Genomic DNA, 15,407 nt, shown 5'->3' on the forward strand with positions numbered 1-15,407 from the left:
GCGAGAACGTTCGCCTCGATAATTTCCCGTGTCAACTGGTTACGACTGCGGCCCAAGATGACACACTATGGTCAAAGAATCGAGTGTATCCACACGTCTTGCAATATTGCCGCACTCCGCACATCTGTCGATATACGTGGACGACATCTGCATCTGGGCATCAGGGGTCACGCGTCTACACGTACGAGCCAGGCTTCAGACAGCGGCTACGCTGACGTCAAACTACCTTCAAGGACGAGGACTGGAGCTGTCATCTGAGAAATGCTCACTGGTTGCGTTTACGCGGAAGACAATGACGCCATACCACATCAGAATTAATGGACACACGATCAGCTATCAAAAGACCCACCGTTTCCTGGGAGTAATAATAGATCGTGACTTGTCTTGGAGCCCTCATATCGCTTACATGAAGAAGAAACTGACCATGATCACCCACGTCCTAAGGTTTCTTGCGGGAAAATCATGGGGTGCATCGGTACGAGCCATGCTTCAACTGTACGCTGCACTTTTTCTTGATTTCATGCGCTACAGCCTACCTGTGCTTGGCAAGGCCCGCATAACAAACGTACACGTCCTCCAGTCAGTACAAGCTCAAGCACTGAGAACACGCCTCGGGCTGCCGAGATGCGCATCCTCAGCAGCGACTGTCGCAGTCGCTCATGAACACCCTATCACAACCTACATTCGTGTCGATGCTTTAAGAACGTACATAAGACATGCCACCCGGATTCAATCGCATCACCTCGCCTCCCTTCCAACTTCCAGGCCACGCTCTGCGTTCTGCTCTATCATTGCCCCACATCGCACGGTGATTCCCACGAACTTCACGCACGCAGCAAGACCGTCGTTACCATTGTGGTGTCTACATCCACTGGAAGCCCTGATAACCATCCCCGGAATGCAAAAGAAGAAAAATTTGTCAAATTTGGCCCTAAAACAAACAACATTACTGTTTCTGCATGAGAAACACAGTGGACGCATTCACGATTACACGGATGGGTCGGTCACTTCAAGTTCAACAGGCGCAGTGGTAATTCCGGAGAAATCCATCACAATAAAGTTGAGTACCTCGCATCATCCACGGCGGCAGAACTCTCCGCCATTCGTGCCACTCTGGAGTTCCTAGTTGAAGAACCGCAACAGACATGGTCAATCTTCTCCGACTACAAAGCAGCCCTCCAGGGCATTGCCTCGCCATATCGTCATGGACCAAACGAACAGCTAATTGCTGAAATACGACTGCTTCATCACCGGGCTATAGAGAAACAACATGACATAGCGTACCAATGGATACCAGGCCACTGCAGCATTGATGGAAACGACCGTGCAGATGAAGCAGCCCGATCTGCTCATGGTGATGCCCCTTGTGCAGCTATACCATTATCAAGAACGGACGCCGCTGCAAGGCTTCGATCACTTGCACGAGAACTGACACTCGCTGAGTGGAATTCACCGGCATTCACCAACGTCCGCCTTCATAATTTGAACCCCCACCTACAGCTCCGTCTTCCATCAGGAATAACCAGAGCTGAGGAGACACTTTTGTGCCGTCTGTGGATTGGGGTGGCCTTTACGAATGCTTATTCGTTTCGAATCGGAATGGCCAGCAGCCCGACATGCGACAACTGTGGTTGCCCAGAGACTTTCTCCCATCTTCTCTGCGAGTGTCCTCGCTTCAGCGTGCCAAGAAAAGAACTGTCGAAAGCTTTAGATAGACTAGACAATCGCCAATTGTCGGAAGAAAGGGCATTAGGACACTGGCCGAGACCGTCCTCTGCACCCAAGGCATTGAGAGCGTTGTTGGACTTTCTGTGGGCAAGTGGTCTTAGAGACAAATTGTAAGCAGCGTCGTGGATCGTCTGATGACCTTCTCTCTCCTTTTTTTTTTTGCAACGCCTCTTTTCTCTCATCTTTTATCCCCCTTACCCCCTTCCCCAGTACAGAGTAGCCAGCCGGTCTGAGAACTGGCTAACCTTCCTGTCCTTCCTCTTTCATTCCTCCTCCTCCTTGCAATACATAGCCAGCAAACCACCAGAATAAATCTTGTTTTTAAGGGCGAAGCTCCTTAAAGCGGCACCCGTTAGTCCCTCGTAGTCATAGTCGTAGTGTGTAACCAGTGTTACATTTTTACCTGCAAGTTGGTGCCGGTGGGAGATTTATCCTGTGCTTTGTTGAACAAAAAAAAGTTCGCAGCATGCGCGTTAACTTAAAGCCGAATGCTCCTGTCTGTCATTCCGCATTAGCAGTCATACGCATGTACGTTGAGCACTATCTGACAAGAAAGGGTTGCTACGTTATACTCGCTAGGTGTAACCTCCTTAGTTTTAGAAAGGTTCAGCGAGCGTTGAGCGGCAGTGCCATGAATACAATGAACTAATATATATTATGAACTCGAGGTGATTACAGGTGGGAAGTAGATACGAAGCGCAAGTCGTAAGAAAGTAAAAGCCGAATTCTACTGTCTCAAATTTCCCATTAGCAGCCATTGGCGTGTACATTGAGCACTATCTGACAGGAAAAGGTTGCTACGTTATACTCGCTGGGCGTAACCTCCTTGGTTTTAGAAAGGTTTAGCGGGCGTTGGGCCGCAGTGCCATGAATACAGTGAACTAGCATATACCATGAACTTGAGGTGGTTAAAGGTGGGAAGTAGACCCGAAGCGCAAGCCGTAAGAAAGTGTGCGTGTGCCACCTCTCGTTTAGCCCTTGGAATGTCCGCTGAATGGCGGTGCTTCTATATGGGGAATATATGATGAAAAGATACGAGATGGTGGTACTTGGAGTGTTGAATAGATGGACGAACGGACACACACAGATGCATGAATGGACGCATGAACGGATGCATGGACGAACGCTGGGACGGACGCACGAGCAGACGCACGCACGGACGGGCGGATGGACGCATGGACGGTCACACAGACGGACGCATGGACGGACGGAAGCAAGAACGAATGGACGCACGAATGCTTCGCCCCACTCTCCATCATTCACTCCGTGGATATGCTGCCAATTTTTTGCTAGTGGTTCTTAATTATTCTAGCTTGAAGTAGAGATATTACACACCTCAAAACCAATTAAGTAAGCGCTTTACCGTAAATGGCTACACGCATCTGAATTGCAAGGAAACATGTTAAATTGTATAAGGTGCTGACCGCAATCACACTGCAAAAACGTGATATGAACACCGGCAGGAAAATACTATACACGAAACCGATGCACTGAAAACATCATTCTTTCCATTTTTATCAACCAAGCGAACAGAGCTAATACAAGTCCGCGACGCTAATCGCCACCTGCAAAATGTTTACTGACCCTGTAGGAAAAACGCCCGTTCTAAAAATGTTCTGCTACGCGCATTTATTAATTTAATGCCAGGGCCTACGCCGACGAGTCAGAAGCACACATGACATCTTTATTTTGAAGCAAGAACGGAACATGGTGGCGACGGGGAACGACTTGAAAAAATGTAGTACGGGCACACGTACCTTCGGGTCACGAAGAAAACGGATGTCGACGTCCGCTTGACGAACGACACGCTGACATTTCGTTCTTCGGTTGTCCTTAGGAAACAAGAACACTCGCAGAATCGGTCCCTTTGCCAAGACGGTTCGCCAGGCAGCATCGCCCAACCATTCGAATTTCCAGCCGTACAGATTGCGAATATCCAGTGCACAAAGCGCATCACGTATTCACTCTGCACTTCACGGACACAGAAAAAGACGATTGATTGATGGGTATGTCGGGTTTAACGTCCCAAAACCATCATAATATTATGAGAGACGCCGTAGTGGAGGGCTCCGGAAATTTCGACCACCTGGGGCTTTTTAACGTGCACCCAAATCTGAGCACACGGGCCTACAACATTTGCGCCTCCGTCGGAAATGCAGCCGCCGCGGTCGGGATTCGATCCCGCGACCTGCGGGTCAGCAGCCGAGTACCTTAGCCACTATACCACCGCGGCGGGGCACGCTAGCACGCCACGAAAACTTTCATCGGGCTTGGCAATCCATGTCTGTCGAGCGACGAGAGCAAGCGTGGGCACGTCTGCGCAGCAAAACACACTGGTCGAAACGTAGTGACGTCAGATCCCGTGGCCGACACATTGAGCAGGCCTGAAGTTATCTAGGTGGCATTGGCTCACGCAAGCGATCATTAACACACCTTCCCGTCCGTCCTATGTAAACCTCGCCACTGGACAGCAGGAACACGTAGACAACAGCTAGGGCGCATTTAACAAACTTCTTAGTTAGATGCTTCTTTCTGCAGGTGGGTTGCACCTCCTTCTTGTGTTTCATAAGCTTACATAGACGGCTTAGTATGTCTGGAGCAGATAACAGTCTTTTTCAATTGGTGTGAAATTTGATGTACAGTGCTCAACTCGGCTGTCTGCAACGACAGAGCGTACCGCGCGGAACAGCACGAGCGACATCTGCAGTCGCAAATACGCCACATCTGAGCGTGCGAGGCGCCCGTGATGTGCCTGCCTCGCAATACTGATCCCTGTTTATCACCACTGATGCAACAACAATTTCGGCCCTCGAAATCGCTCTGATCGATTTCGCGAAAAAAACAAGAAAGACGAAGTAAAACTGTTGTCGCTGTGATATGATATCACGAAGCGAGAGTATTTCACTTTCGTTGTTCTTCTACTTCGATTTTGTAGTGTTGACAACGCTTCGACGGCCAAAGCAGCCGTCGCGGCCGCGGAGATAACGAAGGGTGGAAACTGCTAGGCAGGCGCATCACTGGCTCTGCGCATGCTCAGATGTGACGTATTTGCGACTGAAGATGTCGCTCGTGCTGTTCCGCGCGCGACGATCCGTCGTTGTATACAGCCGAGTTGAGCGCTGTACATACGGTATGACACTGGTTTTCCCAGCATCAGGCTCACCATTAGTCCGCGGCCATCCCCGCATAGGTGGACGACGCAACAGACACAGGAACACTGGGTAACCTGCCAAGGATAATCGCTTGCTTTGTGTTGCAAAACTAGCGGCCACGGTGTGACGGAGGGCATGACTTCAACAGGGCCTTTCTAAAGCATGACCTGGCTATTCCTCGTTTTATCAGTTTTGAATGCGCCGCATTGTACTGCAAGAGAAGCGTTTCCGACAGCGGTTCATAGCACCAGTGTGTGTGTGTTCAAACTAACAAGAGAGACGCAGGTCAAGAAAGCGAGTTTTGCCTTCTTGCGGTATTTCGTACGTCACTTCAAGCGGTATACAAAACACTCGTTAACTATTGGCAGGATTTCTGCGACCTGCAGCTCAATGTCAACTGAAGTAAACTCAATAAATAACAAGAAATCATCCACATACCGAAAAACCTTGCGCGCCTTCCTCTGAGCGAGCTTATCAGACAGAACATCAAGACGGGCGAGAAAAAGATGGCTCCGTACGGGTGCAATGCACGATCCACTGCATACCCATGTTTTTTTTTTTTGTAGATAAACAGCGTCGTTCCATTTAATAAACGTTGACACTGGATAAAAATGTAAAAGCTCAAAAAAAACACTATACTAGATATCAGGGCGTCATTCTGGAACCTTATGGCACCATATTCGTCAATGAACTGTTCCACTACTTCGAGCAGGCCTTTATGAGGAACTGAGTAAAAAAGATTTTTGACGTCAATGAAAAACGCGTGGTAACCTTCGTCAGCGTTAGTTCCTAAAGAATAGATTGTTTCATCCCAGTTCGTTATCAGGAAGGGGTCTTTAATGGACAAACACTTAAGCTTGGCTTGTAAAAACGGTGCTACTGGCCTCTGCCAGGAGTCATATTCTGACACATTAACCCTTTGAGGAACGTCAACTTTATGGGTTTTTTTGCGCTGAATTGAATCAAAAGGTGGTTCCTTTTGCTAAGGACTTCTCTAATTTACCAAGGTTGAAGCTCTTGCATAGCTTAATAGCTGAGGACTTTACCTTGCTCAGTGTCAGGTCCTCGCACCGTTTGAAGACTTTGGCGACGGCACTGTCGGCTTTTTCACAAAACACCCCCGTTGGAAGCACACAGAATCCACCTTCCTTATCAGACGGCAGCACACATAGAGAATTGTCCATCAGGTAGTCAGCGATGCGGTTAACCGAGAGTTTCGGATGATGATGATGAAAAACATTTATTGTAAAAGAGAGAGGTACGGGGCCAAAGCATGACCCTGCTACATGGTCGGCGTCCTTAGTCCGGGACACCGCATGACGAGGCCCCTACTCGCGCCCGTCTAACCAGAGCCCGTTGAGACTCTAGTGATGAGCTGTCGAGGAGGGCAGTCTCCCATGCCTCTCGGGAAGGGGTAGGGGAAGGGGGTAGGTGGGGATTTTTCGGACATGCCCATACCATGTGGAAGATATCACACGTCTCCCCACAGTGTGGGCACCGCCCATCTGTGTTCGCATCGAAATGCTTTAGGATTGCAGGACAGAGTAGAGTACCTGTCTGCAGGCGCCTTAGAGTTCGCTCTTCCGCCTTACTCAGCCCCTTCGCAGGAGCCGGGTAAAGGCGGTGAGTGTCACGATAATAGGTGAGAATTTCTTTGAACCGCAGCAGCGGTGTATTGGCCTCCGAGTCATAAGAGCCAAGGTGAGGAGCCCGGTGGGTAAGCGCTCGGGCGGCCGCGTCAGCGGCCTCATTACCTCGTAGGCCCTGATGGCCAGGAGCCCATACGATGCGTTTCGGGGCTGGATCAGCGAGAGCCCGTTTTAGAATTTGGCTGGCTAGGGGGGATATCTCTCCTACCAAGTAATGAGTACATGCTTTCCTGGAGTCCGTGATGATAACTTTCAAGTTGGGGTCCGCAGCAGCAAGCGCTATCGCGACTTCCTCAGCGCGCTCTGGATTTTGTGCTCGGAACGAGAGCCCATTGACATGCTTTTCCCGGTGAACTACAGAGGCCGTGTAAAATCCCGTGGGTGAAGGCCCTGCTATATCTACGTAGAATACACCAGGTCGGCAGCCGTGTTGCCTCTCAAGCGTCCGAGCCCGCGCCTGTCTTCTGCTTTCGTGCGTGTGCTTATCCATGTTACTGGGGAGTGGAGCGACCGAGAGCATATGCCGCCACAGTTCCGGAATACGCTCCGCCTCCTCTGCAGTGCAAGTGTGCTGTATATGTAAGCGGTTTAGCAGGCGGCGCCCGGGAGCCGTCTGCACGAGCCGCGTATATTGATTCATAAGGTGGGCCTCCCGCAACTCCTGGTAGGAGTTGAGCACACCTAACGCCCTCAGTTTGGCGTTGGAAGTGGCCACCGGGAGATCCAGAGCTCGTTTAGTAGCCTTACGAATGATGGCATCTATTCTTTCGTCTTCTTGCTTGTTAGTGCGAAGGTATGGGACGGCGTAGAGGATTCGGCTAGTCACGAAGGCATGCGCGAGCCGAAGTGCGTCTCTGCCCCGCAGACCACCCCGCTTGTTGGAAACGCGGTGGATCATGCGCCCTACCTGTTCGCCTATTCTCTTGAGTTTCGCTATAGTGGAGTCCGGTCTGAGTCTGTGGTGAATGAACAGGCCCAGAATCCGGAGCTCCTCCACCTCTCTGATGGGAACCCCAGACAGGGAGATGTGTATGGCTGACTTATCTCTTGGATTCGCTCTAACGTGCAGAAGCTCTGATTTGTTTGGAGTTTCGGACGTGCTCCCTTAAAGCGTGCGACCACATCAACACTCTCAGAAATAAGACGTGCAACCGCTTTCCCTGTCACATACTTTGACGCCAGCCTCACGGAAAGTCAACAGTTCTTTGGGTCTTTTGCTTGGTTTCCACGGCAAACTTGGGACCCAGCGACAGAGCGTAATGAATGTAACCCGGAAGGCTAACTTGCTCCGTCACGTGGACACGGTTGCGGCGTTCGGTAACTTTCTTGGGGAGACAGCTCCTGAGCTGTCTCAAGCAGACCTGCCACTCAACTTCAGTCTTCTGGGCGATCAGGCGTGAAAAGGTGCGCAGGTTGATGTCCAACGACGAAGGATTCGTTTCTATGCAAGAGAAGTTGCCGATATGGTCTTGCCTGTCTGTGAAGCTCCGATTTCAGGATCTTGCACACCCTTGCGATGTGCCCCGCTGAAAGGACACAGAAACAAAAGAGCGCCCCAACTTCATGCGGAACAATTTTTCGGCGGACCCAGAAGCCCAGTGAACGAGCCTTGCAAACTAAAGTGGCGATGAGCGACACGATGGCGTGAGGGTCCTGACGATAGGCAGAAAAAGGGCCCGCATTGATATAAGATTGTTAGTTTGAGATAAGATCACAACTCGTTTTCCTCCGTAGCGCGTGCTGTGCCACACGTGTACGGTTTTGTCATTTGTGTGGCGTCACGTGGAATGAACTATGTGATGTGTTGTAAGGGTACGCAATAAACAAGAGCTTGGAAGTTAGTGCTCACAGTGTCGTCTGGCCCCGCCGCGGTGGTCTAGTGGCTAAGGTACTCGGCTGCTGACCCGCAGGTCGCAGGTTCGAATCCCGGCTGCGGCGGCTGCATTTCCGATGGAGGCGGAAATGTTGTAGGCCCGTGTGCTCAGATTTGGGTGCACGTTAAAGAACCCCAGGTGGTCAAAATTTCCGGAGCCCTCCACTACGGCGTCTCTCCTAATCATATGGTGGTTTTGGGACGTTAAACCCCACATATCATCACAGTGTCGTCTGTTTCTTTTCCCCTTCTTTGCTGCATGGCATATTTTCTTCACGCTCAAACTGAGCTGCGCTAAAGCAATATCATCTTGTCATGCACCAGCTTGTCCAATCAGCGCAGTACTTGTCAATTTCAGATAGCAGTATAGCCTGGCTGGGTTACTACGAATAACGTAAAACCAGGACGCACGAGTAGTTTTCTTTTAGGGGCGAAGCACACTAAGAACAAACAATTTCCCTCCGTTCATAAACCAAAGCGTCTGTGAACAACAAAAAAAAGCTATCAAAAAGCCGTTAACAGGGACAAACAAAATGAAAGGCCACAACACCGGAAAAATACCAACATTTAACCACCCGACAATCAAAGCCCATGGCAGAACAAAAGTTTAACAAAAACAAAATAAAATACTGTTACCAGAACAAAATAGAAGGTTACGATTCAAGATATGATGCACTGCTTCGCTTATCATCAGCATTCACTTCGTAGATATGCATTGTACTTGTTGTTGTTTGCTCTTATATACGGGACGGCTTTACGCTCTCCCATAGTAGAGTACCTAGTTCCCTAAATCGTTAGCCACTTTTTTTCTAAACACTTTTTTTATTGACCTGGACTCACGCTGAATAAAGAGGCACATTGACTTCTTGCGATCAAAAATCAAAGCGTAGCACGTAATACCGAGGATCCACATTCCATAAACGTGGCAGTAGTATAGTTCTTATTTAGATCCTACACTCTTCAGTATGCAACAAAACATGACTTCTCACATTACGGCTCAGCCACGTCTCTCTGCAATAGTTACTTTTTCGTTGGAATACTGTGTCGTGTGACCACGCGTAACGTGCGATTCTGTTAATTCTGTCAACTACAGCTCAATGGCAAGAACACCTTAGGCGAGAACATTGCCGACAACGGTGGATTGCGCCTGGCTTTCGAGGTAGGTGGCAGTGCTTCATATTGTTTGGCCGGTATCAGTTGCTGGGCCCCGAAAATTCGAATGGAGGGAGGTGTTTTACCAATGACAAATAATAAGAATAAATGTTTTTTCAAAGCCTTCAACACGTCAATCACCCCCCTCCGGAAAAAAAAATTCTGGCTACGGGCCTGGTACAACGCATCTCGAAGGGTTAAAATCAGTGGTCCAGCACAAGAAGGAAAAAAAATTGCTGGAGTGGAAATTACTGCCCAGGAGTGAAGCCGTTCCAGTGGCAAGATGGCGGTTGTGGCAGCCATCTTACTAGGGGCATGATAAATTATCACCGTTCAGCAAATAAAAACGAAGCGTTTCCCTCGCACGACCAACGAGTTTAATGTGGGAACTTTTCCGGGTCACATAGTGCTCCAAGTGCGTCTTAGAGTTACTAGTTTTCCTGAGTGAGCCTCTAGTTGGAGGCTTTGAAGATTCAGTCATTTATACTCGTTTCTGTGTGCTATTTCGTCGGGAACAACAATCTTTTAACATAGAACTAACGTAGCCTTTTCATAACATATCAAAGCCACTTGATCTTTAAGTGGGCACCATCAGAAAAGAGCATGTTTCCGCCATCTTGGCAGTGGCAAAAGATGGCTTCACTTCTGCTGGCAAGGCATTGCGGGAGCTTCCACCTCCAGCAATTTTTCTTTAATCCTCCTTGGTCGCGCACGGCCTAAAATGACGACGTCAAATAAGATCTCGCTTCGCAGGCGTACAAAAGGCTTCTGCAAGTGGAATACAAGAACGTGGACACTCGTCTGAAGGACCTGGAAGAGTTCTCCGGCGAGCAACTGTTCTTCATCGCAAACGCTATGGTAAGTGTCATCGCGGCGACGTTTCACTTTCTTTTTTTGATGAGCGAGATTGTACGCGTAATCAACACTCGCATATTGATTGAGTTTTTAAAAAGTGTTGTCCATTGTTTGTTTCGCGCAGATAATGTGCAGCCTGAGTCGTCCCGAGTTCCTGAAGGAGCAAATACAGTACGACCCACACAGTCCAAGTCAATACGGGTATAAGAAGTGTTTTATATTTCATTATTTTATCTTAATAGGGAGAACTGCAGAAGCCACAGAAAGTTTCGCCTCGGCATCGAAACCAAAATGGTTCTTCTGAAAGGCGCTACATAGACGAAAAGGCGAGAAGGCATATGAGATATGCACTCTAACCTCGATATCACGAAATAGTATATGCAAAAATATCCGTTATAACGAAGTAAATGAAAAATAGTCTTGTAATAGGCAGTCTTAGGAGTTCACTTTTATAACGAATTTCGGGATATCGCGAACTTCTTTTCGTGTTAGATGCAAATCTTTTGTAATGAGGTCTGAGACTCTGAGTGTATTGTTTAACGCAACGATACGTAATGTTCGTCGTGTTTACAATTACTCCTGATAAAGGCCTCTCGCGAGAACCTGGCAATACTCAAGTGAACAAATTAATTGAGCAAATAAATAAATAAATTCACTCAGTGTGACAGTGATAGAGGCCCGACGACACAGAGCTCCTGCTCTCAAGTCTTTAGTCGTACTGCTTCGTTCCTTGGGGCTAAAGTTCACGATATGCAGTGTATACCAACCGCTAAACTTAAGACATGTTTCTAAAATTTTCCGACTGTTTGAAGATGACAGGAATCCATCGAATCTTAGAGAGCAATGTTTCGCAGCTTCTTACGCTTATTTCACACAATCAAATTTAACGTCGTTTCGAGCGAGTGCACTTCTCCTGTATTAATGAGAACAGGTAATGATTTCCAGGAAAACGCATACCGGGTACGTTAAATGTAGTAAATATGGCGTATCTAAAGAAATTAAAGCGCACGAAAAGATAACTGTTCGCTCGCAGGGTCCGAACCTGCGACCTTCTCATAACACGTCCGATGCTCTATTAACTACACTACAGTGGCGGTCATGTCTCCCCCCCCCCCCCCCCCACCACAATACGAAGTATATATCACTTCCAGAGTGTCAGCGCCTCCAGTAGCGATGACGAACGCGGTAGCTCAGTCGCTAGAGCAAGGGACGCGAAAAGCAAAGAACACTGTTAAGGGTAGGAGGAAGTTGCTCATGGCAGGAACGGCGGGCTTCTCTTTAGGGTAGCTGGCACCCCGCCGTCGTCCGCATAGCCGATCTTCGCCAGTGAGGAGACGCGTTTAGTAAGAGGTAGAACAAAAGATTTATTCACATTATCGAAGAAGGATAGGAACTGTACAGGGATCCAGAAGATCCCGCAATATGTACAACAGAGGTTCGGCTCATGATTTCGTACAAGATCCCACTCACATGATTCAGCACAAGATCCAGCGCTATTTACAAAAATGCTTCGGCTTTTATAGCCCGCCGTCACCGCCGTCCGAAAGAGGCGCTGATCACTCTTGCCACAAAGCAGGGGACGAAGTCTTTTGGGTCCACCCACCAGAAAGGGTGCAGATATTGCACCACTCGGCTGGCCGAAACGGTCCAGTGGTGACAGGAACGCACCACAGAGACACGCACCTGGCCCACGCCTTGAAGGCACCGCAGGGCGAGGAGGAAGAGCCCGGAGAGGGAAAGTTGAGCTCCTCCGGGGAGATGGCCGCTAACCCAACCGTCAGCAGCGGTCCACGCTGCTTTCAGCTTCAGGCAGTCCAAAACGCTCGATTCCGGTGAACGGCTTCTTCGACGCGTTCCCACGCTTCCGGGCTGTCGGTGCGCTGAGATGGCCTCGCGTAGTTGACAAAAGCCGAGTCAAGAGGTTGACTTAACGAGACCCGCAACATTGGCGCCGTTCCCCCGCTGATCGAGCCCGTTCAACAAAAGCATCGCGAAGCTTTCGTTGAGACCCGACTGTTTCCCGGAACGCCTACCGGACAGCGTCTTGCAGACTGGGCGTCGATGGCGTTGGAAGCGCTCCCCTCCCCCCTAGTAGACAGGCTTACGCACAATGGCGTCTGCCCAGACGAATTGCCGGGGCCAAACGTAACAACACCAACACTGCCAAAGACCAGTGCCGAGTGGAACCACCTTCCCCCCTCCATCGCCTCCATTGAGGACGTGTCATCCTTCAAGACTGCACTAACCGATCATATCTTAAGCCTCTAATAACTGAATATTGTTTGAACATGTATTCTAATTAATTGGTTGTATTATTGTGTTCTGTTATTGCTCCATTTTTGTTATATTACCCATCCCCTCTGTAACGCTTTTATGGGCCCTGAGGGTAATGTAAATAAATAAACAAATAAATAAATAAATGTGGTTAGATTTGCGTGCAGTTTAAACAACCCCAGAAAGTTGAAATCCGGTTTTTCTCACGATGCTACAACGCATGTACACTTAACAGGTCGCGAAACATCGGAGGCTTTCATTCTGTCCATAACGATTCTCGTGGTCTCTACCAAAACGGCAGAGGGCAGCACAGGCAAAATTAAAAAGCCAGAATAACCTTGAGCCTGTCCGGAAGGAGTAACTGGTAGTCATATCTTGAAGTTTCGCGCACGTCAAGCCCCACCTTTTTATTATTATTATTATTATTATTATTATTATTATTTATTCGTACAGCAGCTGCAGTGCACCGTCACAATGACACTCGCAGAAATTAAGTGCATTCGCTCAAACATGACCCCTTGTTAGCCCATGTTTTTGAAGTGGAACACGGCACCAGTCAGGAGAGGTTGATGCTTAACAGTACGGTATGTTTGGCTAGTTGGTACATATTAAGTTGAAATACGTGGCGCAAGGTTACAAATGAGAAGAACGAGAAGAGACAGAAAGAGCGCTCTTTCTGTCTCTTCTCGTTCTTCTCATTGGTAACCTTGCGCCACGTATTTCAACACAGAGGTTGACGACTACGTGCGGCTCCGGCTACACCTCTTCCCTTACATAATAATTTGCACTGTGAAGTTATTAATGACTATGAAGCAATAAAAATATTAGATGCGGAGCATCTAATACTCTAGGCTTGTAGTGCGGCGCCGTCCGCATGCTTCCTCCTCCTTCTTCCACCATCTGTGCATCCCTTCCTCCTCTACACACCGCGCGCGCTTCACTCCTCCACCATCTGTGCACCCTTCCTCCTCTACACACCGCGTGCGCTTCTCCTCTTCACGAACATTTTTCGCTAGCTGTATAATGTAGCTCGCATGCGCCGTCACGCTTCGAGAACATCGGCAGCTGACGCGCGCGCATGCGCCGTCGCGCTTCGAGAACATCGGCAGCTGACGCGCGCGCATGCGCCGTTGCGCTTCTCCCCCTTCTCGAACATTCGACAGCTGACAGTGCATGCGCCGTCGCGCTGTATATATACTCAAGGTCGGCGCTCACTCGCTCAGTTGCCGCTCGTCGGTTGGTTTGTACGGCGCGTCGACGTCCAAGGTCGCGGTGAAATGAATTCCAACGAATCCACAAACACAATGATCGACGTCCCTTCGACCAGCGCCGCCCTTTCGCATACGTGTGTACGTGTTCACTCATTTAACACCCCCTCCTACAACCACGTTAACCAATTTAGCCATCGACCCAAGTAAGTCACAATTTAACACCCCATTTCACAACCACGTTAACCAATTTAGCCATCGACCCAAGTAAGTCGCACTTTAACACCCCGTTAACCAATTATATGCTCCGCATCCTCCTCAGTGTTCCCCCGAGGGAAGCTGCGGGCATTTTTTTTAACCATGAAAACGCACACTCGCAACCGCAATTTTCGCACGTCAGCAGTGTTACGTGAGCTCGTTTCTTGAGCGTAAGCATTTAAGCCAAAATTGTCCCCATTGGTGCATCCAAATACCGGTATCTGTTTATCTGTTTACTCTTTTTTTTTCTCTGTATTTTAGCATCAACGTACCACTGTCTAACTTGCCCGCCTTCTCCGACACGTTCAACTGTTCGGCGTATTCCGCTATGAACCGACAACACCGGTGCGCCATCTGGTGAGGCTTTCGTCGCCAGGGAAGAGAAAGCAACGCTGTGACGTCGAAATCGCCTGAATCATTCACCCGTTTCCCTCGATAAATATGCGCCGATTGAGAAAAATCTCTTAATAAAGAATACTGGAAACTCTTTCGAGACCACAACATTTTACGCAATGCACAGCGTGTTCAGTTATTGTCTGGTTGTGGTGTTGGCCAATGCTGACCACCAACAGGTAAGAGAGTCCTTCCAAATGGACTTTTATTGCAATCGAAAATTATATGGACACTCCACGCTATATTTCGCCGCCAGCGTCGCCGTCACTCACCATAATGTAGAATTTCCTGCGAGGCGTCAACCCCTGAGCCACCGAACAGTCGTCCTTCAAAGTTCAAACGGCAAGCTCTATATATCTACCACTTACCGCTGGTGATGGGCATCTCGGGGGGAGGAGGCTATCGTGTTTCTAGCATTACTAGCAAGATGGCACAAAGAGCGCGCGGTGGCGTGCGTCTCGGGGGGGGGGGGGGGGACTAGCGTGTTTCTAGCATTGCCATTAAGATGGCGCAATGAGCGCGCGGCGGCGCGCGTTCTCATCTCCCACGCGTACTTTGCCCCTCAGAGTGGAGATGGTGGAGGCACGCTCGCGTGCCTTTATCTCGCGGTGGAGTGGACTATCGTACGTCTTGGCTGCTGTAGGGCTTTCACTAGAGCGTTTCTGCTGTAGTTACCAGTCACACAAAGGTCACTGCAATCGTTGCACAGTCTCCATTTGCGGTACTGTGCACATGTCCTTCGCTTAACAGAAAAGCCAATTGAAGGTTCGTACCTAAGCGACCATTCTTAAGAACGAAGAAACAGGCGAATGGTGACGACATAGGTGCCCGGCTGAAGACCAGAAAGGTCGCATGATCGAAACCT

The 15,407-nt window shown here is 49.1% G+C and overlaps 1 protein-coding gene across 1 annotated transcript in view; it reads left to right on the plus strand.

The window, feature by feature from the left end:
- The window catches only part of LOC119181337 (neprilysin-1-like), a 52,190-nt gene extending 37,540 nt beyond the window's left edge, over positions 1-14,650 (plus strand). Inside the window, exons 16-19 of the mRNA XM_075874590.1 lie at positions 9,496-9,561; positions 10,308-10,412; positions 10,534-10,610; positions 14,411-14,650. Of these exons, the coding sequence (XP_075730705.1) occupies positions 9,496-9,561; positions 10,308-10,412; positions 10,534-10,610; positions 14,411-14,510 (348 nt within the window). The 3' untranslated portion in view covers positions 14,511-14,650. The remainder of the gene's footprint in view (positions 1-9,495; positions 9,562-10,307; positions 10,413-10,533; positions 10,611-14,410) is intronic.
- Positions 14,651-15,407: the final 757 nt, after the last annotated feature.

Source organism: Rhipicephalus microplus, chromosome 10, assembly GCF_043290135.1.
Source record: "Rhipicephalus microplus isolate Deutch F79 chromosome 10, USDA_Rmic, whole genome shotgun sequence".
Lineage (NCBI taxonomy): Eukaryota > Metazoa > Arthropoda > Arachnida > Ixodida > Ixodidae > Rhipicephalus > Rhipicephalus microplus.